Source organism: Meriones unguiculatus, chromosome 15 (assembly GCF_030254825.1).
Source record: "Meriones unguiculatus strain TT.TT164.6M chromosome 15, Bangor_MerUng_6.1, whole genome shotgun sequence".
Lineage (NCBI taxonomy): Eukaryota > Metazoa > Chordata > Mammalia > Rodentia > Muridae > Meriones > Meriones unguiculatus.
Window position 1 is genome coordinate 59,608,657 of NC_083362.1, and position 25,707 is coordinate 59,634,363.

At 43.9% G+C, this 25,707-nt stretch overlaps 1 protein-coding gene across 1 annotated transcript in view; it reads left to right on the plus strand.

The window, feature by feature from the left end:
* Smarcal1 (SWI/SNF related, matrix associated, actin dependent regulator of chromatin, subfamily a like 1) overlaps window positions 1-25,707 on the plus strand; it is a 52,172-nt gene extending 26,465 nt beyond the window's left edge. Inside the window, exons 10-17 of the mRNA XM_021645383.2 lie at window positions 2,105-2,245; window positions 4,641-4,856; window positions 9,868-9,938; window positions 12,571-12,673; window positions 17,984-18,166; window positions 19,661-19,761; window positions 21,328-21,424; window positions 25,400-25,707. Coding sequence (XP_021501058.1) covers window positions 2,105-2,245; window positions 4,641-4,856; window positions 9,868-9,938; window positions 12,571-12,673; window positions 17,984-18,166; window positions 19,661-19,761; window positions 21,328-21,424; window positions 25,400-25,621 — 1,134 coding nt within the window. The 3' untranslated portion in view covers window positions 25,622-25,707. The remainder of the gene's footprint in view (window positions 1-2,104; window positions 2,246-4,640; window positions 4,857-9,867; window positions 9,939-12,570; window positions 12,674-17,983; window positions 18,167-19,660; window positions 19,762-21,327; window positions 21,425-25,399) is intronic.

The window sequence follows — 25,707 nt, forward strand, 5'->3', positions numbered from 1 at the left end:
GTCAGTGTAGCCATTTTAAAACCTACTTTCCTCCCTTTAGACACTTAGTTCATGTAGTTGCCTTGTATTACTGCCTAACTCAAGGTTACCATGGCTAACAAGCAATTTCTAGGCCGCTGAGCTCTATGGGGGGGTCTCTTCCAAAGCTTCATGAACTTTACCTCTTCACAGCTGTGGCCACTTGACATTCCAGTTGCAGTATAGTCCCTTGATCTGTCTCCTTGAGAGGTGTGATCTGGGTGTGATCTCCTTGGGGCAGGTCTGACCCCGGGAAGCTAGGAACTGGGAATCCTCATTGGATCAGCCAGCTGTGTATTTCCGTCCTGCGCACTGCCGAGCAGGCTGCTGCTCTCCCAGGCTGAGCTGCGTCAATCGATCCGAGTGCCATCATTTCAAGTTCTTCCTAACAACAAAATGAGCTTGAGTCTTGAAGTACAGTGAAGTTAACAAAGACTTCTTTCCTTTCAAAAGGAAATCAGTGAGTTATGCGTGTCCTGCACCAGCACGGAGACCCGAGTCTGGATCCCAGCACAGGGTTTTGAGCAGTCAGGCATACCTGGAGCTCATTGGCCAGCAGGCTTAGCCAAATGGATGAGAGACCCTGTCTCAAAAAATAAAGCACATTGTGGGTTCAATAAAACAACCAGCCAATGCTGTGCAATGGAGAAAAAATAAAAAAATAAAAAAATAAAGCACAGTGAATGAGGAAGACAGGAGGCATAGACCATTGGCCTCCATGTAAAGTTGACTTTAATATCAGAAGTCTGCCCTGCAGGAAATCCAGGCCTGTTGATCTCTCTTCTGCTCTGTTCCATTGCTGGGTCCCTTGTGTTTACTTCGTGTTCCCCGCAACACTAACTAGCTTTCCTCTGAATCTTTCTTAGCATGTAGTGTACATTGATTGATTACCTACTTTGTGCCAGATGCAAAGTGCTACAGAAAGTAAGTAGGAATGCAGCCCAGTCCTTGATCACTGTATTAGCCAGGGTTTTCTAGGGGGACAGAACTTCTAGAATGAACACACATATTTATATTTATATGTGTATGTATGTATATAGGATTTATTAAGATGGCTTATGGCCTGTGGTTCAGCTACTCCAACAATGACTGTCTACCAGTGAAGGTCCGAGAATCCAGGAGTTGTTCAGTCCACAAGGCTGGATGTCTCAGCTGGTCTTCAGTATACACCAGAATCCTGAAAAAGTAGGCTGTAAGGCCAGTGAAGGAATGGACTTGCTAGAGAGAGTGAGGGCACACAAGTAAAGAGCGAGTATCCTTCTTCTCTGTTCCTTATGTAGGCTGCCAGCAGAAGATGTGGCCCAGATAAAAGATGTATCATTCCAGCTCAAAGACCTGGATTAGAAGTGGTTTACCACTTCAAATGATCTATTTAAGAAAAACAAAACCCTCATAGGTGTGCCCAACCATTTGGGTTTTAGTTAATCCCAGATGTAGTCACATTGACAACCAAGAATAGCCATCACAATCTCAAGAAATGAGTGAGGGCCACAGTAAAAGGGGTTCAGGAGGCACAAGTGCTATGACAGCAGCTAGGGGGTACTGAAGGAATGACAGTTGACATCCAGCTGCTTGCATCAAAAGTAGCATTTGGGTTTTGCAACATACCTGGCCTTGGTTTCTCTGGCTAGAGTACCCTGATTTAGAGACCACACAGTTCTGGAGTGAGATTTGTCTTTGCCATCTTTGGTAAAGGAAAGATCTGAGATGTTTAAAGTTGAAAATGGGCTGGAGAGATGAAGAGTACTTGCTGCTGTTCCCAAAGAGGTGAACTTGGTTCCCGGTACCCACATTGCTTGTGTACCACCACGCATATGTGCACGCGCTCACACACACACACACACACACACACACACACACACACACACACACACAGTGGAGAACAGCCAGCAGTCAGCCCAGGAAATGAAAGATGGAGCTGCTGCAGCCTGGGGGATTTTGCTGTTCCTGGGGTGTGGGGGGATTCAGGTGCTGCCTCATTGTGGCATGTTTGATATTTTGTATTAGGGAATCCTGCAGGGGGGTAGCAGTCCCTAACACTTCCTCCCCACTGTTTTGAGAGCATCTTTGGCTGTTTTGTCTTTAGATTGCCAAGAGGGTGATTCTCCTGTCAGGCACGCCAGCCATGTCCCGGCCTGCAGAGCTCTACACACAGATCATCGCTGTCAAGCCAACGTTCTTCCCTCAGTTTCACGCCTTTGGTCGTCGCTACTGTGATGCCAAGCGGGTATTCATTCTCTTAATCTCCATAGCCTCCTATTACCCTCATGTTGACATTTTTCTTTCTGCTCATTGGCATGAACTAAGAAATGGACCAGAAAACCAAATGAAAATTTTTCTGTAGTTTGCCTTTGATTCTGATGTTTGGATACTTTCAAAGGCAAGATGACGTCTGTTCTTCCATGTTTTAACACTTGAAGTGATTCTAGGTAGCATTTTCCAGGAAGAGGTCCAGCAGTTACTGCATAGCTGTGTAGGGCTCCAAGTGGTGTTGTCTGGGTCCAGCTTATAGCTCCTGTGTAAGACTTGGAGAAGGAAAATCCAAGACACAAACAGCCCCAGAATAAGGCACTGAGGCAGGTTAGAGGGAGCCCACGCAGATCCAAGAAAGAAGATGAAATAATGAGGGTTTCTGGCCTGAAAGGAAATCCTTTCTTACGACAGACCACAGAGAACCTTGGAGCACATAGAACAGAACATGATTTCAAGCTGCTTGGGAGGGTGTCTCTCTGAGTCTGACTCCCAGGAGATAGTTGCCCCTGACTCACAAGTCACCCCTCTAAATATGACTCCAAAGTGCTGTCTGCACAGCTCCAGTTCTCCAACGATGGCAGAGAGTACTGCAAGCAGAAATGCAATGAAAGCGTTATCGCTGTTTATAAACCCTCGACAATTCAGACCATAGTCATTTGTTTTATGACCAAATAAAAAATATACCGAGCCCCTATTTGCAGCAGAGACACTGACACTTTGGAAAAATGGCTGCAGTTATTCACAATCCATGAGTGAGCATCCCTGCCCTGTGAATTTATGATTGCTTCCCATATTTTGAAACTACTTTTAATATAAAAAAACTTTACATATTAAAAAGCCTTTTCATTCATTCACAAAATATTTACATGTAAACTCCAGTGCCTTTGTAGGCTTAATGGCAGACTGTTTTGCTAGGTGTTTATTGATGGGGATCCTCAGTTGTCAAATATGTTTAAAAGCCACGTACTTCCTTAACACAGCCTGCAGCTCACGCTCCTCAGGATTGTTTCCAGAGCAGATTGCTGTACATTGCCTGCATGATTCTTACCTCCGTCCTATTGGCAAATGATCTGCTTTCTGAACAGGATTCCTCCCTTGACTAGCCAAGTCTGTAGATAACACGAGTGGGAAGGACTAAGGTGGAATTCATTGTTCTCACTCTGACTACCCCTTCCTATGTCCCCAGTGTCTGGCTGCTCCTCCCCAGTCTCTGACACTGTGAGGCACCATCTTCGAAGTCCCGCTTATTTCCCCCCCCCCACTCTCCTCCCCTCAACAAACCATCTTCCTTCTATCTGTCTTTCTACCCAGTGCACTGCCTATGACCTTGTTACAGTGTGATTATTCCAGTTTTAAATCTCTGGAATTATTCAGTTTCAACCTACAAGGGGAAGAGGTTAGACTATTAAACCTGGGGGGAAGATACCCAGATTAATTAAGATATGCATACCTTCCCGAGATTGTTTAAGTATAGCCCAGAGAGCACCTGTGCCAAACTCTGATACCCAGTGGCTGTCGAGAGGCATTTGCTCAGAACTTCCCTTGAATTTGCTTTTTTTTTTTTTTTTTTTTTAGAAAAAACAAAACAGCACTGAACCAGTTTCTCTCCCCAACCTTGACCGTCTTTTCCTTCTTCCAGTTTAGCAGATGCTCTCCCTGTGTCCAGCACTATGCTCTGTCCTTGACCCCTCTAAAGTGAGCTTCCCACCTCAGGCAGCTCATGGTCCTGGGGAAGGTGAGGCAGGAAGGCACTGGGCTGTGACCAGGCAGAGCAGAAGAGGCCCTGTGCTCCCTGGTATCCTACATAGAGATCAGTTCCATCTCTAGTAAGATTACCAGAGAAGGCTAGGACGTGATTGATGATTGATTGATTGACTGATCTGTTGGTCAGTTGATTGCTCTGATGGGTTCAAACCCAAGGCCTTACATGTGCCAGACAAATGCTTGATGACCCCCCTTTTATACTCAGCCAGAGTTTTTATTTTAGTTTCTAACACCTTCTCCAGCTCTATGAGAGAGAAAAGGATCTGAGCTCTCAGCCTCCCAGCCGGGGACCATGGAATGAGGGATGGCCTGGGCACTCCAAAACTTTGCTCTGGTTTCAGCCACACCAGCACAAACATGTTCTGGGCTCTTCGAACCCTGAAACATCAAGTCACTTAAGCTGCTGGAAATGTGTGCATCGTGAGCTGCCATGACAAGAGTGCTTGGTTTCTCTCATGCCTGGCTGTTTTCACGTCCTTTCTCCCCTCATCTGTCTCAGCTGGGGTTCACTGAGTCCCAGAAAGCCTTTTCAAGCTCACGCGGGGTGCTAGGAGAACAGTGCCATCTGGAGGTCCTAGGCTAACAGAAGTTGTCTTTCTCTTCAGTTGTCTTGGGGCTGGGACTACTCGGGTTCCTCCAACCTGGGCGAGCTGAAACTGCTGCTGGAGGAGGCAGTCATGCTGAGGCGGCTCAAATCTGACGTCCTTTCCCAGCTTCCGGCCAAGCAACGCAAGATGGTGGTGGTCAACCCTGGTCGGATCAGCAAGAGGGCCAAGGCAGCCCTGGATGCAGCAGCCAAAGAGATGACCAAGGACAAGACGGTGAGTGGGGACTGTGGAACGGGTGCATCCTCGGGTGCCCATCTGAAAGCTGCTCTGTGCACGTGGTCTGGAATCTTTGAACTCAGCTTTACATGAGCTTTTCTGCCTCCCTGAGCAAGAAGAGACAGCCCATTTCACTCCTCACCTGACCTAGTCTGTGTATGTGTGTGTGTTTGTATGTGTGTGTGTATAGGAAGCATGTGCATATGCTGGTGTGAGCCTGTGCCATGCATTTTGGGTTGGGAGGGGTTGGAATTGGTGTTTACAGAGCTGAGCTTAGATACAGATCTTCTGAGCTGCACACAGGACACACTTGTTGGCTGGCTTTTATTTCAGACTCTTCTTCATTTTCATGGCATCCATAGTGCCACAAAGAATCCGTACCAGCTCTATTTCTGTCTTTTGGGATAAAACCTTTGTAATTTTCATTAGCAAGAATATACATAGCCACAGATAATTTTTCACATCGTCACAGAGCTGGGCCCTGATAGTCCCCCAAACAAAGGCAGTCAGACACTGCTGCCATCTCAGCCTCTGTGAAGCGACAGATTTAAATAGAAACAGCAAGAGACAAAATGTGCAGTGTTTTCAGTGTTGCTTATGGTGGGAGAAGCAAGACTGGCCAATGGCTTTTAGGAAATTGGGCAGGACAGAGGAAGCCCTGACATACCATATTTCGTGTGTGCAGAATTTTGCATGCGGTACCCTGAATACCCCACAGAAAGGGAGCGCTATTCTCTGGGTGGAGTTTTCATTGATGTGGACATAATGGACCATGCTCTTTCATTGTGGTGTTAGTGGCTTCTTTTTCCTTTTGAGACAAGGTCTTGCTTGTAGCCCAGGCTAGTCTCAGACTTACAGGGTTCCTGTCTCTGTCTCCTGACAGCCACGACTGCAGATTTTGGCCACCATGCCTAGTTAGAACAATGCTCTGTCAACAAACATCAATCTTGGAGGTCTTTTGCTGATTTCTACAAATAAGTCAGTAAATAGAAACATTATAAATTTTAAGTATTTTCTTTCTTCCTCCTTTTTTTTTTTTTTTTGGTTGGGGGACAGGGGGGTGCTGTAGATTAAACCCAGAGCCTTGCTCATGCTGAATGTGTGCTTTACCACTGAGCTCACCCTCAGCCCAGAGCTTGCTTTTTAGATAGGGTCTCACTAGATAGACCTGGATGGCCTGGAACACACAGGGATCACTTGCTTCTACCTTCTAGATACTGGGATTAAAGGACTGCCCCTTAATGCCAGACCAACAAGGGCAGCAATCATAATGTTAACCAGGAGAATTCAGGCATGCAGGGTTTTTAGATCCAAAGATACAGTTTTGTTTTGTTTTTGCTAGTAGGATGGTTTGTTGTAGGTGTGACTGGAGTGAGGCCATTAGTGTTTCTTGCTTGTACCTGGCCTGCCTTTGGAACTAGCTTGAGAACATCTGGCATAGAAACCAAAAGAACAGAAAAACCAGAAAGAAAGAGGAGAGAGAGACACAGAGAGAGAGAACAAGAACAGCCTGGTGGTGGAGGTGCAGGCCTTTAATCCCAGCAGTTAGCAGGCAGATGCACTGCAGATCTCTGAGTTCAAAGCCAGCCTGGTCTACAGAGCTAGTTTCAGGACAGCCAAGGCTGCACAAGAGAAACCCTGTCTCAAAAAACAGAAACCCAAGAAAACAATTAGTGAGCATTTGAATGGAGGAAGAAAATCACATTGATGGGCAGAGCAGCCAAGAGGGAAAAAGATGAAATAAGCACCGGGGACCATAGTTAGGTCAGCAATATTGTGTGAGCAGCTTTTTAACCTGCACCAGTGTACATGGCTCTTTAAGTGTGGTGTATAATCCCACATGTTATTTCATACGCAGCCTAAAGGTCGACTTCATACCTAACTAATACAATAACATTAGTGAAATTTAAGGTAAGTCATGGCAGTTAGAAATGTTGGGCATTTCATAATGTTAAGCAGCCGTACATTTGAGGGGATAGTTTAATGCGACCACATGTAGGACAGGGGGCTGGAGGTGCATAAGGATAGTGTCGGTTGCCTCTAGCTCTGCCCGCTGGTGACTGTCACCCTTGCCTTAGATACCGAGGAGTAGTCACTCCCCTTGGGAAATGATGAACATGAAGTCTGTGCTGTGGTAAAGTTCTTCGAGCATACAGCCGAGAGCTTTCTCCAGTCCAGCCCCTGAGATCTGCTGTCCAGGAAAACCAAATGTTTAACTTCATTCAGGGAGGGGAACCTGCAGTGGCTGGCCAGTGGACTGGGTGACCACAGACAAAACTCTTAGTCCATGAGCTTAAACAGCACCATGTTCGCATGGATATAATCAAATGAGACTTGTGGCTCAGCAGAAAGCTCCCTGTTACCATTACTTTCAGCCCACATCATGGTTGCTCCGACAGGCACCACTGGCCTGTCTGTCAAGGACTGTTTCTTTGTTCTTTCAAACCTTTCCATCAGGAAGACATTATCATAACCTTTGTATAGAAAAGAGAAAGCAAAGCAGCCACTTATTAAAATCTGTTGTAATGAAAGCTTTGCTCATTGAGGAAAGCTGGTTATAATGGTCCTTTGTCTACAGCTCGTTTCTGATCAGCAAAAGAAGCAAGAAAATGAAGCAGCCCCACGCCGAGTCCCAGTGACAGCCTCCCTTCTCCCTTGTCAGTTGGCAGTCCATTCACATTTCCAACATAGAAAAGAAATCTGAAAACCCCTGTGCATCTATTTTAATAAGAGTCTAGGAGTCAGGAACAAAGACTACAAGTTGTTTAAAAATCCCTTCCCCATAGCCAGAAAAGGCTCAATAATTAATGGATGCTATGATGTCTACTCAGTTTGAGAAAGGCCTCTTTTCTTCTTAAAGATAAATCTATTGCTTTCTCTCACATTAAAATATACCATGGCTGGAGATGTAGGTCAGTGGTGGAGTCTTGCTTAGCACGTGCAGGCTCCTGGGTTTAATCCCCAGCATTGCAAAAAGAGGAAAAGAAAATACAGTAATGTCAATAATATAATAGATGTCTGCTGTGTAAAAGAAAAACACTCATAATAAGTGGGATTTATTGACCGCTTGTGACTTCTGGGCATGGTGCTTTATATGAATTGGCTGCTGAATTCCCACCATCAGGTTCCAGGCCCAGATATTTGAGCCCTAGAAACACTACAGTTTCTATCTCTGCTTTTTAGTAGAACTACAACAACTAAAACTACCTCAGTGCTTTGCTTTACTGCCCTTATCTGTGTAGTGGAGGCCTTCTTCACAGCAATTTTCATTTTTGAGTTACTATATATTTCTTAGAGTACTGCATGGCCATAGTTGAAACCAGCATTTGCTGCTTTGTGGGCTCTTTCTTCAACCCTTCTCCACCTCTTCTTGTTTTCCCTTTCAACCCCACAACGCTAGATATGAGAGAAAAAAGATAGAGAGGAAAGGGAAGAGATCCCTGAATAGAGTCAGGGGCTGGAAAGGGAGTGATGTTATTGTTAGACTACTTCCTGATGATTAGGGGAATCAAGCTCCTTGGGGCAAGTTTGATCTTCATTGTCAGTATATCTAATTTCTTCTTGTTTCTTCTTTGAGCACGACTACTCAACAGACTGCAATCAACAACAATCAAACAACAGCCCACCACCACTCTCAGGGTCCCAGCATTTATACACCCTCTGAAAAGTCCCCAGAATTCTCAGAAGTCCCACACAATCACAGAAACTATCTGCAAAATCATGCCCCCACCAGTGCACAAGGGAAATTATGGACAGCTGCTTCAAAGCAGCCCGTATTCCCATACCTAGGATTAAAACGAAAACATATTCTTATAATACTTCTGTGTTTTAAAAGAAACCAAACTTCAAAATTCTCACTTTACATAAGTAGTGTTATTTCTTCACCCTTCTAGTAAAATAATTATCTTTGATTTCATATACTTTTTGCATAAAACATTTGTATTAAAATATTATTACCCTTATTATTTATTATGTTGGGGGCCAATATTCATGTTTTAAAACAACACAGTGGAAATCAGAGGACTTGTTGGTTCTCTTTTTCTACTTTATGACTTCAGGGACTGAACGCTGGTCATGAGGCTTGGCAGCTGTCTCTCCTGCCCACATTTGTGTATTACTTTAAAAGTATATTTCTAGACAAGTGGTGTTGCACATGCCTCTGACCCCAGCACTTGAGAGGCAGAGGTAGGCAGAGCTCTGAGTTTGAGGCCAGCCTGGTCTACAGAGAGAGTTCCAGGATAGCCAGAACTACACAGAGAAACCCCTGTCTCAGAAAACAAACAGTGTGTGTGAGTGTGTGTCTATGTCCTATACATGGACTTTCTATATAAAACATTTTACATACTTACATATAACTTTCTATATAAAATATGTTTGTATATAACTAGATATAAGTTTAAATAAGCAAATATTTTAAATTTATTAGGTTTATTTATATTTTTGTGCATGAGTGTTTTCTGTATATCTGTGCACTATGTACGGACTTAATGCCCAAAGGGATTAGAAGAGCATTGGATGCACTGTAACGGGAGTTATAGATGGTTGTGAGCCACAATGCGGGTGCTGGGAATCAGAAGTAGGGTCCTCTCCTCTGCACGAGTAACGAGTGCTCTGAGCTGCTGAGCCAGTGCCTCATCCTCACCACTCTTACGGTTTTATTTTATGTGTATGGGTTATTGGTCTGCATGTATATTTATGTACTGCATGTGAGTCTGTTGCCTGTGGAGGCTAGAAGAGAGCACAGATTTCCCAGGACAGGAGTTACAAATGCCTATCAGCCACGCCACTTTAGTGCTAGGAATTGAACCCAGGTCCTATGGAAGAGCAACCAGTGTAACCACTGAGCCATCTCTCCAGCCTAATACCTGTGTTTTAAAACAAGAATTGGAATCGTACAGTTTTGAAATGTACTAGAATAGAGCAGTTGCTAAAGGGTATTTCCAGTTGGGCCAGCTTATTCCAGAGCACTGGGGGTGGATTTTTAAACTCTTGTTCTTTCTTTTCACAGAAACAGCAGCAGAAAGAAGCTCTCATCGTCTTCTTCAACAGAACGGCAGAAGCTAAAATCCCTTGTGTCATGTAAGTGGTTGCTATTGTTCGCCTTTTGCTGTCGCTCATGTTTTAAAGTGATGATTATGGGCCAAGGCAGGGACGTGGCTCTGTGAGTACAGTTCCTGCCACACGGCATGAGGAGCCGAGTTTGGATCCCAGCACCCACACAGCAAACCAGGGGCCGTGGCACACGTCTGTAACCCCAGCTGTGAGGAGGCAAAGATGGCCTGATGCCTGCAGCTTTCTGGTCCCCGTCAGTGATCTCCAGGTTCAGTAAGAGACCTTTTGACTACAATCACTCACTAGGGAGACCGAGGAAGGTGCCTGACATTATCCTCTGGCCTCCATACACGCAGGCACACGTGTGTACAATCTCACTGCAGTTGGAACTTGAGGCAATCCTTACAATGTGCACTTTGCCCAATTTTTTAATTGTTTGCCATTCATTTGTTATGTGGTGGAATAATGGTCCTCATGCTCCACTCACAATGAAAGCAGATTTCCTGTGAGCGAGGAGCGCCTCGCTGAGATCTGCATGTAAAGAGAGAGGAATTTGCCTGTCCTTTCACTCATCCCCCAGATCCTCTGGCCAAGCCACCTGTCCCTGAACTGTCCCTGGTGACCCATTTCTTATATGCTGCTAGGTGTCCGGTGACAAGGGGACAGTTGTTTGCCTCATTCCCTCTAGGGTCTGTGGGGTGCCTCTCTTAAGTTACTAGGCCCACAACCATCCATTTTCCTTAGAATTTCAAATATAACCATTAAACAAATCCTCACTTATTGCTTGGATGGTATTGGGTTTTGTTTTGGACTTTTGCACTGTTAGAGATCAAACGCGGAGCCCTGTTCAGAGTAGGCAAGAACACTACATGAAACTGCATCCCTAGCTTCAGTCCAGCCATCTTGCTACCTTATAAGCTTGAGCCACGCCTGATAAACACCTTCTCAAAATCCTGTCATAAATGTGTAGTGCTTTATTGTTTCTAAGCAGTTTTTACCTTAGTGCATTTCACACTTAGAGCCTTTGTGTGGAATCCAGGGAATGACACAGTTTTAAGCATAGGCACCAAGTAAATCTTGTGAGACTCTAGACCTCTGAGTCATACACATCCAATGAATAGAAATTAGATTGTGGATCCTAAAACTCTGATTTCTCTGCTCTCTTTCCCCTTTTTTTGCTGCTGTTTTTTCCTTTTAGTGGACATCTTTCAGTGAAACAGACAGCCATATTGTAGTAGGCCAACATGTCCGTTCTGGTAATGAAAAGAGAAACTTGAAACAAGCAGAGCAATTAAGCTGTGTCAGATGTGGAGGGAAAAGGGTCAGTAGGAAAATTGGGGCTGGAGGTTTTTATGAGCTGATCAAATTGATTTTGTGACCCTGTGGTTTTTCAGTGCTGTGGCAAAAAAACTTTCAATTTTATCACAGCAATTTTTATGTCTCTCAGAATAATTAGATTCTGTTAGTAAAGTAGTTACAAGTTGAAGTGTAATTTGTTCAGTTGTAATTTTGTTTGGAAATGATTCTTAGAGGTTTACATGACAGTCTATTTGCCTTTACAGCCCTACCTGTATTATAGGACTCTGTCGAGACCTGCCCTCCCCAAAGAGAGCCTTTTCTACTCTGCCCAGACGAGCTGCTGTCTAGGGGTAACCCAGGGGCTAGGTCTGGTGTCCAAGAAGTGAGCACTCGTTAGCTGTACAGGTCACCTCTTCCTGGAGATTGTGAACTTCAACATGATGCTAATCCCAGGAGAGTAGAGCTGACTGAGTGACTTACCCTACAGGCTCCCAGCAATGGCCCCCTGCCTTCAAGAACCAAGGCTTGTAGATAAAAAGTATAAATTTAAGAAAAAAAACCACAGTCAGGGCTGGAGAGGTGGCTCCGTGAGTAGGAGCACTCACTGTTTTTGTAGAGGACCCAGATTCAGCTCCTAGCACCCATGGGACTCCTCATCCATATTAGGGGGATATGACGCCCTCTTCTGGCCTTTGTGGGTGCTGCACACATGTGGTGCACATACACACATGTAGGCAAATGCTCGGCTCATTAAATAAATAAACTCCAAATAAACATAGTGGATAGAAAAGTAAATTAATGGGAGACCAAGCAAGTGGGATCCTTCCATCATGTTCTCTTATCTGGAAAGATACCTCCATTAGCACTGATTTGACTGTGGGCTCTGTCATCTGTGGTCCCCCCAAATGTCTTTTCTGTAGTATCACTTACTTCTCAATGTTGAGCTTACAGAGATTTGTACCAAGAATCCTTTAACCCCCTCCGGTTTGTATTGAAAACAGATTAAACAATGACTAACATGAAAGTTGATAATTTATCTTAATAGTCTGCATGACATGAATCCCACATAGTAACATAGCAGACACACATGGAGCTCTTCCTTACAGAGAAGAGCTTACAGAGAATTGTTTGTGTATGTAAGATGACTAGAGATATAAAACTTTCTACACATGACAGAAAATGGTTTTCCCCCTTTTTCTCTGACCATATGATCTGGTGTGAGCAGAAAGGAGAAAGAGAGGCTCCCAGAAAGGGGGAAGATGGGCAGGAGGCGGCAGGTACCTGTAGGTTTTTAACATCATTTTGGGGAACCAACTACAACTGTATGTTTAATCTGCTTTGTTATCATTGTTGAATGCAGCGAATATATCCTGGACCTTTTGGATAGTGGACGAGAGAAGTTTCTAGTGTTTGCACACCATAAGGTGATTCTGGATGCCATTGCTAAGGAACTTGGGAGGAAGGTAAGACCTCTCTGAAGTCTGGCGTCGGGTCTTGACTTCCACCATTTTTGTATGTCAGGCTGTCCTGAAGCGTTGGGTCAGGACTAAGCAAAGAAGTGAGGCTGTGGTTTCTAGAAATATTGCTGAAGGCCTTCTAAGCAGTTGTCACTTGGGGAACCACAGTGGGGTCAAGTGTTTCCCCACGTGGGTTGCTCTGACATCCTCCTACCATAAGCAGGGGCCTTGCGTTAAATGTCCCCAGGGACTCTTTCATTCTCTGCTTTCTTAACATAACTAACATGCAAGGAAATGGCAAAGTGTTCATGAGCGTGTCCTCCTCGTCGCTCTACAGGTGCCTTTGTTGATTGCACGTGGCATCGCCTGGCCTTTCACCACCATTTGATAGATTTTGATAAAGTGAGCAAAAGCTATCTGGAGGGAATTCAAGGGATGTTCATTAAAATGAAACACTGCATTTTCACTCACTCTTCATTTTGCTTTAGTGTAGGATCATAAATTTCCTTTATCTTCCTTCATTACCTACGCTTCTACAATGTTTAAGGGATACAGAGTCAAATTCAGTACCTGTGGGTCTCCCACCCATGCTGAATAGGGAAGTTTCACTGTATTTATATCAAGACTTTTTTGTTGTCGTTTTTTAAGATTTGTTTAGTTTTTGTGGCTCTGAAGATTGAGTCCAGGACACCGTGGATATTGAGCATGTGACATACCACTGAGCTACATTTCTAGGCTTCAGTACTTTTTTTTTTTTTTAAAGACAAGGTCTTGCTAAGTTATCGAGACTGGTTTGAGCACACTCTGTAGCTCAGACAGGCCTTGAAGAACTCATTACCTGTGATGATGGGCTCTGTCACCAGTCCTGGGCGATTTGTTTAATTTTTAGTTACATTTGTGTTATGTGTATGCCTGTGGAGGCCAAGGCATTAAATAAATCCCCTGGGGCCTAGAGTTACAGGCAGTGGTGAGCCACCAAGTCTGGGAGCTGGGAACTGAACTCTGCACTCTCCAAGATCAGTAACATGCTCTTAACTGCTATGCCGTCTCTCCATTCCCTGGTTTTTAAGTAATCAAATACTTGGGCCGCAGTAAGTAATCTAATTTCATTCCGCTCCTTCCGTCCCCAGAGGCCCTGTCTTAAATCTAGTGCATGTCTGTATTAGTGAGGGTTCTTTAGAGTAACAGAGCTTATAAAGTGAATCTCTCATACATAGAAAGAGGGTTTATTACAATGACTATGGGCTGTAGTCCAGCTAATCCAACAATGGCTACCTATGAATGGAAGGTCCAAGAACCCAGTAGTTGTTCAGTCCACAAGGCTGAATGTCTTAGCTGGTCTTCAGTATTTCCCAGAATCCCAAAGAAGTAGGCCAGTGAAGGAATGGACTTGCTAGTGAGAGCAAGCAGGGAAAGACAGCACTTCCTTCTTGCGTGTCTTTTATATAGTAGAAGGTGTGGTTCAGAGTAAAGGTAGATCTTCCCACCCAAAAGATCTGGATTAAAGGTTTTATCTTCCCACCTCAAAGATCTGGAAGAAATGGATCTTTCCCACTTGAAATGATTTAATTAAGAAAAACCCTCCTAGGTGTGCACAACCATTTGGGTTTAACTTGAATCCAGATGTAATCCAGTTGACAAACAGGAATAGCCACCACAGTGTCTTTTCCCCTACTAAATCTGGTCCCTTTGTGTTTAAAGGATTTGCATGAGCAGTATCGCAGTGTAAGTATCTGCCATTGCTCTTTACCTCGACACTTTTGTGAGATTTCTCCGTAAGGTGTAGCCTGTAGGTAGGTGTGCAGGGCACACACTGCCGCAGAGCACTGTTGGGCTGCATGGCCGTCCACCTACTGCTGATGCATGCTGGCCTTTGCTTGTAGTCTTGCTACTAGTGAGGCTGAAGATGAGGTTGTGTGTGGCCGAGCGTGGTCTTCCACAGGCACAGGATAGGCTCATCTTCAGCTCTCCCGGATTGCTGTGAAAGGTGGCTGCTCAGATTTATGATCCCAACAAAGAACTCTCGCAGCCCTGTGTTCTCATGCACACTTCGTATCATCAGGTGTTTACGATTTTACTTTTGCCAGGCAGTAAATGAACTGACTTTGCCCTTGATCCCATTTGCATTCCTCCGACTTCCATGAAAATATGTCTTCTTTCAGGTGTGTAGGAATCAGGTTGGCTTAGTCTATGAGGATTCTGTTGACATCTGTTTTGGCCTATCTTTCTGTTGGATTGTCTTTTTTTTTCTTGTTGACTAAGAAAAATTCTTTATGAATTCTGGCTACTAATTATTTATCAGTTATCTTGTCTTTTCACTTCATTAACTTGGAGTAAAAGATTTATCATTTTAGTTATATGTCAAGTTTATCCATGTTTTGTTTTGTGGCTTATGCTTTTTTGTGACTAATTTAAGAGATTTTTCACTAAATAAGGCTATAAATGTTTTGCTCTTGGTGTTTTTATCTGGAAGTTGTAGAAGTGGATCTTTAACTCTATTGGGTTTGGTTCTTGCCTACGAGATGGTTTAGGAACAGGGTAAAATAGCTAAATCTGTATTATCTAGAGGACCTTCAGGGTTTTTGAGAAACCCAAGGCAATTAATTGCAGAACTATTAGAATGGATACATTTTAGTACAATATTTGGAATTCAAATAACTGTACTAAAATGAGTTATTTTTAAAAATACCCTGGCCAGGGCTGAAGAGATGATCCAGCTGCTGAAAGTATTCTACCGCTGAGCTATATCCCTAGCCCCCTTTATTACTTTTTAAAAATTTGATACAGTGTCTCACTGGGTTGACCATGCAGGGCCTTGAACTTATGATCCTCCTGTGTCAGCCTCCCAAACAGACCTGCACACCTCGGCACAATTGAATTTGGGTTTTAAAGGGAACATAAAGAAAACCTGTGATCCTTAGGGACGTCTCAGAAAATAGCAGGAGAGGTATGGAAGGTATGAAAAAGGACCGCAGTATCAGAGACCTGACCCTGAACATCTTAAGTCGCATATGGTATATAAGTCATTAACACTGAATTGTGCAGTCCAACATCTGGAGGACAGACAATCGAGGATTCTTTTCATTTATTCAGCAAACCATTTTTCGATAGCTGTCTGGGTAATTGAGGCAGGGAGGGGAATTAAATGAAACTTCGGCTCACTGTTCACTGTACGTGTGATTATGCGGCTCTCCTTCCACATGTGGGTCCTGGGCTTCTCACAGAGCCATCCGCTCAAGAAAGCCAAGATATTCCTAAACACAAAATAAAAGAGGATTTGGAGGAAAACTCATTTAAGGGAATCTGCTAGGGAGACTAGCAGCAAGTTCCATAGCATAGAAACAGGGGTAGCTGCATACAAGACCAGTCCCGGTCACTAGGGGAAATAAAAGGTGGCTGAAAGAAGGAACAGCAGTGGCTGTTTTTAACAGTTCACTTCCACCAGTAACTGAGTAAGTAAAACACAGGCTGGTTTTTTTTTTGAGACAAGATCTTGCTGTGTAACCCAGGCTAGCCTCACACTTGAAGCCTCCAGCCTCCGAATGCCGGAATTACGGAATTACAGGTGTGCGCTACCACACTCAGCTTGAGTTTGTTTTCCTTCATCAGGTCAGCCGGGGCCTTAAAGTGTGTGGCTGCACTGCTGATCAGACCGCACTCCGGCCACATGTCTCTTGCTTGTTTATCAGAAAGCTGCCTGGCAGTGATAGCAAGAATCTTACTTTTTTCTCTTTCACTGTGGTCTGTGAGTTTTAGTAACCTATAGAAATAACCACATACTGGCTTTATTGAGGTATCACTGCCATGTGATACACGTAAACTGTGCCGATAGATAAGACAGTGAATGCGTCCGTTCCCCCTGCCCTGAGTTCCTCCCGCCCCTCTGTGATCCTTCCTGCTCTTATCTGTCTGAGCTCTACTCATCTGCACTCAGTCTTGACTGCTTTGCATCTTTTGGAATTTGACATAAATGTGGAATCATTCGCTATGTTTTTTTTTTTTTTTTTTTGGTTTTTGTTTGTTTTAGGGTTTTTGGATTTTTTTTGTCTTTTTTTTTCATATACTGGGATTCATCATTGTTTTGTCAAGTTTTTTTTTTTTGAAGTGCTAAGAACCTCACTGTATAGATATATCACAGGATTTTTTTTTAACTCCCCTACTGATGAATAAATACCTACCAATCCCTTCATTTTAGAAAAAAATTAGATGTTCCCTAAATCTATAGAAATAAGAAGATGGGCAGTGATGGAGCATACCTTTAATCCCAGCACTCAGGAGACAGAGGCAGGCAGATCTCTGAGTTCAAGGTCAGCCTGGTTTACAAAGCAAGTTCCAGGACAGCCAGAACTACACAGAGAAACCCAAAAGTCTTGGAAAAAACAACAACAACAAAAAGAAAATAGAAAAATGATTAAATTATCTATTGTCACATAATTATAGGCACTAAAACTTTAAACTATAGAAATATTTTAGTAGTTTACAGTATGATTTAGGGTAAAAAAATATAATTTTTCTTTAAAGATATGCAATATACATTGAGAAAAGAGTAATAGGAAAAATAGATAGGAAATGTTACTACTACTTCTGTTTTACAGTATTTATCATTTGAAAAGAAGAATATTTTAAATGCCTCTTAAAAGAAGACAGCCAGACAAAGCATGCAAGTGCTATATTCCAGAAATTGGCTCTAGAATATTTACCTCAAAGAAACGAACACTTAAGTTCACGCAGAATAGCCTGTTCACAAACATCCTACCAGCTTTCCTGCTGCTAATCCCCAGTGGGTCCTGCCCAGGTGCCGTTCTGTGGATGGGATCGTGGGCATGTGCCATGGATGCTGCGCCACAGCACCGTGAGCAGGCTGCCAATACAGACGACACCTGACAACCACAGAGAATGGTGCTAAGGGAAAAGCTCAGCCCCACAGCATCTGGGTGCACACATGGGCACACACATGCCTACATATATACATACATACACTCACACATGTACACAGATAGCATAGGAAACCTGAAGATCCATGGGTTGTATGAAAGTTGGAATCCTGGTGGTAATAGTATTCTATACTTTTACACAGGGCTACACTACAGGAACTCAGCACCGTGAACCAAAGGTCTGTTTGTATTGTTTTTTTTAGGATGGAGTGTGCTTATACAATTGTGTTAGTCCAACCTTCAGCTTTATAAAAGGAGAGACAGCCCCGAATGCCTGAATGCAGAGGGTTGGATAGCATCGTGGTTCTGTCTGTGGGCCCTACTCGGACGCGGCTCCTAGATACTGTTGCAGCTCACCTCTGTTTCCCCCGTTGTCATACAGCAAGTACAGCTCATCCGAATTGATGGCTCCACCCCCTCGGCAGAACGAGAGGATCTGTGCCAGAAGTTCCAGCTGTCCAAAGAGCGCACCGTGGCAGTGCTGTCCATCACCGCCGCCAACATGGGCCTCACCTTCTCCTCAGCTGATCTGGTGGTGTTTGCCGAGCTGTTTTGGAACCCAGGGGTAAGGAATGTGCTTGATTGGAATCCCCCTGGGCATGCTCAAGACTGAGAACTACAAGGTCTATAAATGAGTGACAGAAGACATGTTCTTGGCCTGGGGAGATGGCTTGGCAGTTAAGAGCTCTGGCTACTCTTTCAAAGGACGTGGGTTCAAGTCCCAGCATCCATATGATGGCTCACAGCCATCTGTAGCTTCAATCCCCAGGTGTCTCTTCTGGCCTCCATGAATACCAGGTGTACTTGTGGTACACATACATGCAGGCAAAGTGTTATTACACATAAAAATAAGTAATTTTTTTTTTTTTAAAGATGACATGCTCTGCAAGTGTTCCCCAGTGCTGAGTCTTGTCTGTCTCTGGTTACTCTATTGTTTGTACTTGTTGCTGTTTACTTGTTTCAAGCATTGCAAGACTGCTGGGCAGTTTTTAGGTCTTCACAGCCACCTGCAGGATCATCACCTCTGTCTTACTGATGGGGAAGCCCTGCTGCAGAGAGCAAGAAAGGTCCTAGCCTTCATCTCCCCTGTGAGAAAAGCGGGCACAGAAAGCCCATGTGGAGATCCAGAACTGTATATAGCTAAGCCTTTAGAGGCACTCGCCCAGGCTTCCTTTGTTAACTGTCCCTGTGAGCTGTTTCGGTGTGGAGGGGGAGGGGGCTCAGGGAGAGTGACAGCACCAGGTATTTGCTGGGTCGTTGACTTCTTGATGTGACTGATAACTAAGGGATATGAGGGCAGTTCTAACACATTTGTTTGAATTCATAAACATTTCTTTTAAGTTTCAGAAAAATACTATTTTCCCTCCAATTTTCTGACATGTTGCTTTTACTGGCTACATGTCAGCCATTGCTTTAGTGATGGGTGGAGGCTATTCATAAAACAGTGTCCTGGTGTCAGTCATTAAGGGGCTTATCAGCACATAAAAACAACATCCAATCCTATTCTTCATTCAGAACCCCCTTTCTGGATTGATATATCTAGGTATTTGGAAGATAATTTTTTTTAAATTTTAGATGCATTTTTATTTTATGTGTATGATTTTTTGCTTAAACATACATCAGTATACCACGTGCATGCCTGGTGCCCCTTGGAGGTCAGAAGAGGGCATCACATCCCCTGGAACTGAGTTGTAATGGTTGTGAGCCACCAGGTCCTTTCAAGAACAAGTGCTCTCAACTGCCGAGGCCCGTCTGCAGCCCCTGAAATGCAGCTTCTAATTTTCCAGAGATAAGAAATGGAAGTGGGCCTGTTTCTGTCATTTGCCCCTCAGCACAGAGACCAGAGACAGAGCCTGTATGCATGCTTTCCTCACAAGCCCTCGCACAGTGCCTAAGCATGGCTTCTGCTATCAGGTCCTGAGGTTCGAGTCTCTTTCAGTTTTATAAATGTTTTATAGAGGCAGCTGGGGGGGGGGGGTTGATGGATAGTTGCCCCTCACTGTGGTGGGCTGGGCTTCCTAAGGCCTTTCCTCAACTGTCTTATTCCCTGGGCACACAGGTGCTGATCCAGGCCGAGGACCGCGTGCACCGAATTGGACAGGCGAACTCTGTGGGCATTCACTACCTTGTGGCAAAAGGCACAGCAGATGACTACCTTTGGTATGCCTGAGTGGGTGACCTGGATGAGGAGGTGAACTGGCGTGGATCAGAGGGTGTGGTTTCTTTGCTCCTTCAGTGCTTTCACTTTTGCTGAGACCAGTTACTGCTGCTTCCTGCTTCCCATGGCCATGTTTGGTTTTCTTCATTAATGTTCCTTGCAGGGTACAGGGGGAAACCTGTTGGCACACTTTTTAAAAAATTCTTTTTATATTTTTTTATATCTTTCTGCCTACTCCACCCCAATCCTTCCAACATCCCAACACGAGGTAGGAGAGAGAAAGGGTTAGTGGGAGACGGATGCAGTTCTCTTGGCTGCTTCCTGCTAGTTAGGGTCATTGGATTCCTTGGAGTCAGTCAAATCCTCATTTCAGGAGAAATGAGCTTCTTGTCTCACTGTATCAACAGCAACCAGAAGCTGCAGAAGGGAAGTAGCAGAAAGGAGCCTTGTCCTTTCTCAAAGCTCCCCAACACTCTCTGAGCTCTGGCATTTGTTCTCTCTCCAGAGTCCTCAGATTAAAACTATCTGCAGCTGGCAAAGGCTAATGAGGCTAATAGTCTGCTGCTGTGGACTATCGGGATCGGTCCCACATCCCATTCCACCCCTGGGTTAAACAAAAACATGTTTATATCCACACAAAAACCAGTAGTAATAAAGGGAAGTGACTTCCCACTGGCCCAAGATGGAGAACAAATTAGATGTTAGCCGGAGTTTAGCTTAAGAAACAGTCTGTTCTCAGCTATGGCACTTTCTAAGACAGGTGGTGTTTTTTTCTCTTTTGTGATCTGATATGATGGTCACTGTTTTCAAGGCTAGGCATGGAGAACGGAGAAAGTGGCTTATTCTGAACCATGTAGTATTTTCATGGCAGACTGCAATGTTGTGTGTGTGTGTGTGTGTGTATTAGAGAGGATTGAGCATAGAGCTTCTCATACGCTAACCAAGTTCTTTGCCGCTAAGCTTTATCACCCAATCCTTTTCATTTTTTATTTTGAGACAGGGTCTCCTTAAGTTGCCTAAGCTGGCCTTGAAGTCTCTCTGTAGCCCAGAAGGTCTTGGACTTTCAAATCCTTGAGCCTTGGACTCCTATGGTGCTGTGGTCCTGAGGTTTGCTCCCCCAGGCCTAACGGGCCACATTTCAACATGTGTCTGTCATCTGAGTAAAACTCCTCCGGGTTCTTTCTCAATCCCTTTCCTTCCTCCTGATGTGAAGTTCTTCAGTTATCCCATGAGTGTCCACTCTCCATGTCTGTTCAGCCTGGTGTCTGTGGAGTTGCAGGCATATCACCCTACTTCCACTCTTTGTAAGTGGCTTTGCTCATGGGGCAGCTCCTGACAGCGAACTCAGGTTTTTATTGTAATGAGGCAGGATTTATTTCCTGGTATTATGTACAAAGAGTGGACTATTTCCAGTTGAGATGGAGAAAGTACTTCAGGAAGGACTGAGAGATGCAAAGATGTGCCACCGTTACTGCATCACAGTCCCTTAAGTCCCTGAAAGGGGGCACATTTAGTCAGTCTGGGTTCTGGGTAGGTTGTGTTTACCACAGATTATTTCTCCCACACAGGCCTATGATTCAAGAGAAGATTAAAGTTCTGGGGGAAGCCGGGCTTTCTGAGACCAGTTTCTCGGAAATTACAGAAGCTACCGATTATCTCTACCAGGTAACTCAAACACATGACCCCTTGTCACTATATAAAGTGAGGCAGTGAGCCGGCTGCCAAGCCTTTGGGTCCTGAGAGGAGAAGGATGGGAGGGTCCACAGTCATTCTGTTCATTTGTGTGCATCCCTTATGAGGAAGTGGTGGTTGTTCCTGCTGCTACTCACGTGCCCTAAAGACTCTGCAAGAGCAAGGCTGAGCTGCTGTCTCTCATCAGGCCATAAGAAAAGATGGAAAATTCCCCATAACAGGTGTTGAGTTGTCCCCATAAGACAGCAATACCAGCCATACTGCAGGGCCACCACAGAACTGTCCCAGCGTAGTCATATGTCACATGGCATGTGGACCAGCCCCAGAAAGAAGCTTTTCCACCTTAACCCACAATTCCTTCCTCTTCTTCTTCTTCTTCCTTTTTTTTTTTTTTTAAGTTAAAATTCCTTAATTTTATGGTCATACGTTAAGGTCTGTTTAGTTGATTCTTGAAAATCATATTCAACAAAAAGTTTGTACACATGCCATTTCTCATTACCTTCTAGATGCATTTAGTAAACAATTTCTTCACTGTTTTACTTTTAATTTACAGACTGATATTAAGCTATTTAGTTAATACATAGACAGTATCCAAGAGTTTGTTTTGTTTTGTTTCTGAAGACTTTACATGGAGTATCTGTTCCCTGTTGTTGAACATTGATCTTCAAAATGAATTCCTCTCAAGGACAAGAGATGCATCTCCTATCTTTCGTAGGTTGACAGACTGCAACTCTTTTTTTTTTTTTTTTTTTTAATCTAATTCCTTCTGTAATGTCAGCTCTCGTAGCAAAAAACGTAAGAGGCCAGCAAACATCCTCCCATGATGGGTGCACGCCTTCAGAGGCCTCTGGGCAACTTGGAGAGCATGGAGCCATCCTGCCTTGCCGTATCCTACACAGCTTGGTCCTGGAAACCCAACTGGAGTGACTAGGGAATGGAAAAAGGACAGATACACAGACACACATACAGAAAAGCCGGGATCAGATAGGCTAGGCTTATTTTTCTAGAAGCAGCAGCTCGTAAACAAGCCAGAACCTCCTCACGTTTACTCTGCGTAGCCTTGTAAAGGAGGAGTTAGCTACTGTTGGTTGGAGGCTTAGGTGGGAAGCCGTCCCAGATACAGTCATCTTGGGCGAGGAAGCTGTAGGGGTTAGTGTTTGCACACACTGGTCATTTGCTTGTAAATACTTCTCCTTGCACACCCAGCCAACATTTGCTCTCTACCAGAGACTTTACCATTCCCGTGGGTCTGAGGTGGTGGGTCTTTCGTGGGGGTGCGCCAATGTCAACAGTGCAGGTTCACTCAGGGCGTCATGTGCTCCTTTCACACCCACTCACTGCTGCTCCTCTCTGAATGAGACCCTGTAGAACATGGGTCTACAGCACCAAAGTCTGAGGTTCTCACTGTTTCTTTTGGAGAGGGTGGTTTGGTTTGGTTTTTTGAGACAGGGTTTCTCTGTATAGCTTTGGCTGTCCTGGAACTCATTCTGCAGACCAGTCTGACCTCAAATCAAGAGATCCACCTTCCTGTGCTTCCTGAGTGCTGGGATTAAAGGTGTGCACTAACACTGCCTGGCAGAATAATCGGCTTTTTAAGTTAGGTTCTCCTATGGCCCAAGGCAGGTCTTGGGCTCAAGGTCCTTCTGTTAGCATTCTAAATGTTAGCAGATTATAGGCCTGAGATACCACACTCAACAGATAATATACTTTTTCAATTCTGACCATATGTCTTAGAGTTTTATTGCTGTGAGGAGACCCCATGGCCATGGCAATTCTTGGAAAACATTTAATAGTGGGAAGCATGGTGGCATGAAGTAAGGTGCCATTAAAATGGCCTTCCCTTGAAGTTTTGAAGGCACGCTGACTCCTGTGGGTGTTTACTGTGCCAAGGACACCTGAGTTAATATTGCCCTTTGAAGAGAAAAAAGCTTCTGAGAGATTCTCATCAACCCTTTTCTCATCCTGGCCTTTCACTCAGAAACTTTGAACCCATTAAAAACTTTCTGCCCAAAATACAAGTGCAGAGTGATATAAATGAGATTTATCAGAATTTATTTTTATTAAAACTTTATCAGCTTACCTATTTTTATTAAGATAGAGCTGAGAATTTCATTAGCGACTGGAAAAAGAAAATGTTTCCTTTGTGGAGACAAAAGCAAAAAGACCTTATGTTCAGTAAAACAACCTTCCTTCCAAGAGGGGAAATGAAAGAATAATCTGATTTTGGAACTCATTTCCAGTTAATTGTACATGTTCCAGGTTGTGAGTGGTGTTGTTACCTTCATAATCAAATGGGCATGAGCAGGACTGGGCGGCCGTGCATTGCAGTTTTGACTTTGCTCTTGTTCACAAAGGGGCTGATGAGTGCATCCTTTGGAAGGACATGAAGCCCTCAGTGGTCTTTAGTATCACTTCCTGTTCTGAAAGGCTGGGATCCTGGGGCACAGTTTAATGCAATGATCCGGAGTTCTTATGTGATATGCTCCCCTGAAGTTTCCAAGGATGTTCATCAGTGTGGAGGAATTCTGTTAAAAAATAGTAACTGGTTACGGTGAGACCTAATTACAGAGATCCAGAAAGCAGGAAAGCCAGGTAGACACAAGAGAGCCCGTGGCGCAACAAAAGGAATCTTGGTAAAGGATTGCTTGGGAGTCAAGTCAGGCTTTTGTAGGTGGGAAGACACCAGGGACAGAAATGCAATTGAGCTATTGTAGTCTTTGCATATACCAACTGATATGGCTCGAGTTACAAATAACCTGAGGGGCTGGACAGCTTAAGAGCACTCACTGCTCTTCCAGAAGACCAGGGTTTGGATCCAGGCCTCCACACTGGACATCTCACAACTGCCTATAACTCCATAACTTCCAGTAACCTCAGGAAGCTGATGCCTTCCTTTGGCCTCCTTAGGCACCCATGTACATGACATTTGTACACACATAAGGAAAAATCTTTTCTTTTTTAAAGCAACTTGTTAAGAAAAAAAAAAATGATGGCAATAATAAACCTGTTGAGACAAAGAACTACTGGCAATTTTGAGCAGAGGAATTATGAAAAATACTGGTAGATTTGTAAAGAGGGAGAGAAGCTGTGTTTTGTGGATATAGGAATTAGTTGAGAGTATTTTTATTATTAACACGTTTATTCATTACTGTGTGTGTGTGTCCACATACATGGGCCACAATACACATGTGGATGTCAGAAAACAATTCACAGGAGTTGGTTCTCTCCTTCCATCATGTGCAGGTACCAGGAATTTAACTCAGATCAGCAGGCCTAGCAACAAGCATTATTCCTCACTGAGCAATCTCCCTGACTCAGCATTTGATTTTAAACAGTGTTGTGGATTTCTACAATGGTGTTAAAAGTATAGACCTATAAGAGGAGATAGTCAGCATTAAGAGTTTAGACTTAGCCATCTGTTACGGTTTTCAGTGCTGGGCTTGGCAGTGACATTGCCAGTGATCGACAGATGTATGTGATGTGCATTTTGATCATCTGTAGCTTTCACATCAGACACAAGAAGAGGTGTCCACTCTGAAAATGAGGTATAATGCATCATGGAAGACAAATTACAGCTTAACTTATTTCCATGTAGAAAGACTTGGGCTTAGGAAGAAGTGAGATTTCCGGAGCTACTATAATATTCAAGTGTGGATATGGAAAATAAGAAATGAATGGGGAAAAAAAAACCATTCCCATCATACATCTTACTGGGAGAGCAGCCTCTTTTTTGTACCCATCTTTTCTGCTTGTCTTTAGCCAGTGAGCAACAGAGAAGACAGCAAGAAGGGGACTTCTCTTTCAGGATACTGGTTTACCACCAAGCTGATGAGCACTGTAGGTCCCTGGTTGAAGAATATGCACAATCTCTCACCTTAGCGCTGTCATGAGTGTCGGTGTTAGGACTAGCTGCTGCTTTTTACAGTTTCTTTTCTTTCTCTACTAAAGGACCCAGAGCAGAAGATCATCTATGACCTATTCCAGCAGTCTTTTGAAGAAGATGGAAGTGACATGGAACTCCTGGAGGCAGCAGAGTCCTTCGAACTAACCTCCGGTAGTTCCCAGGATCTGGGAGACCTCTTGGATGAAAGCACCTTCGCAGACAGTCCACCAAAGAGAGGAAGACTTGAATTTTCTGATAACTGGGATAGCTTTACCTCTCCCTTTTGAAGAGGTCAAAGGAAGGAAAAAACAGAAGGAAACATTAAAAAATCATGGAACTCATTGAAATAAAGTATTTTCTTTAAAAGCCTATA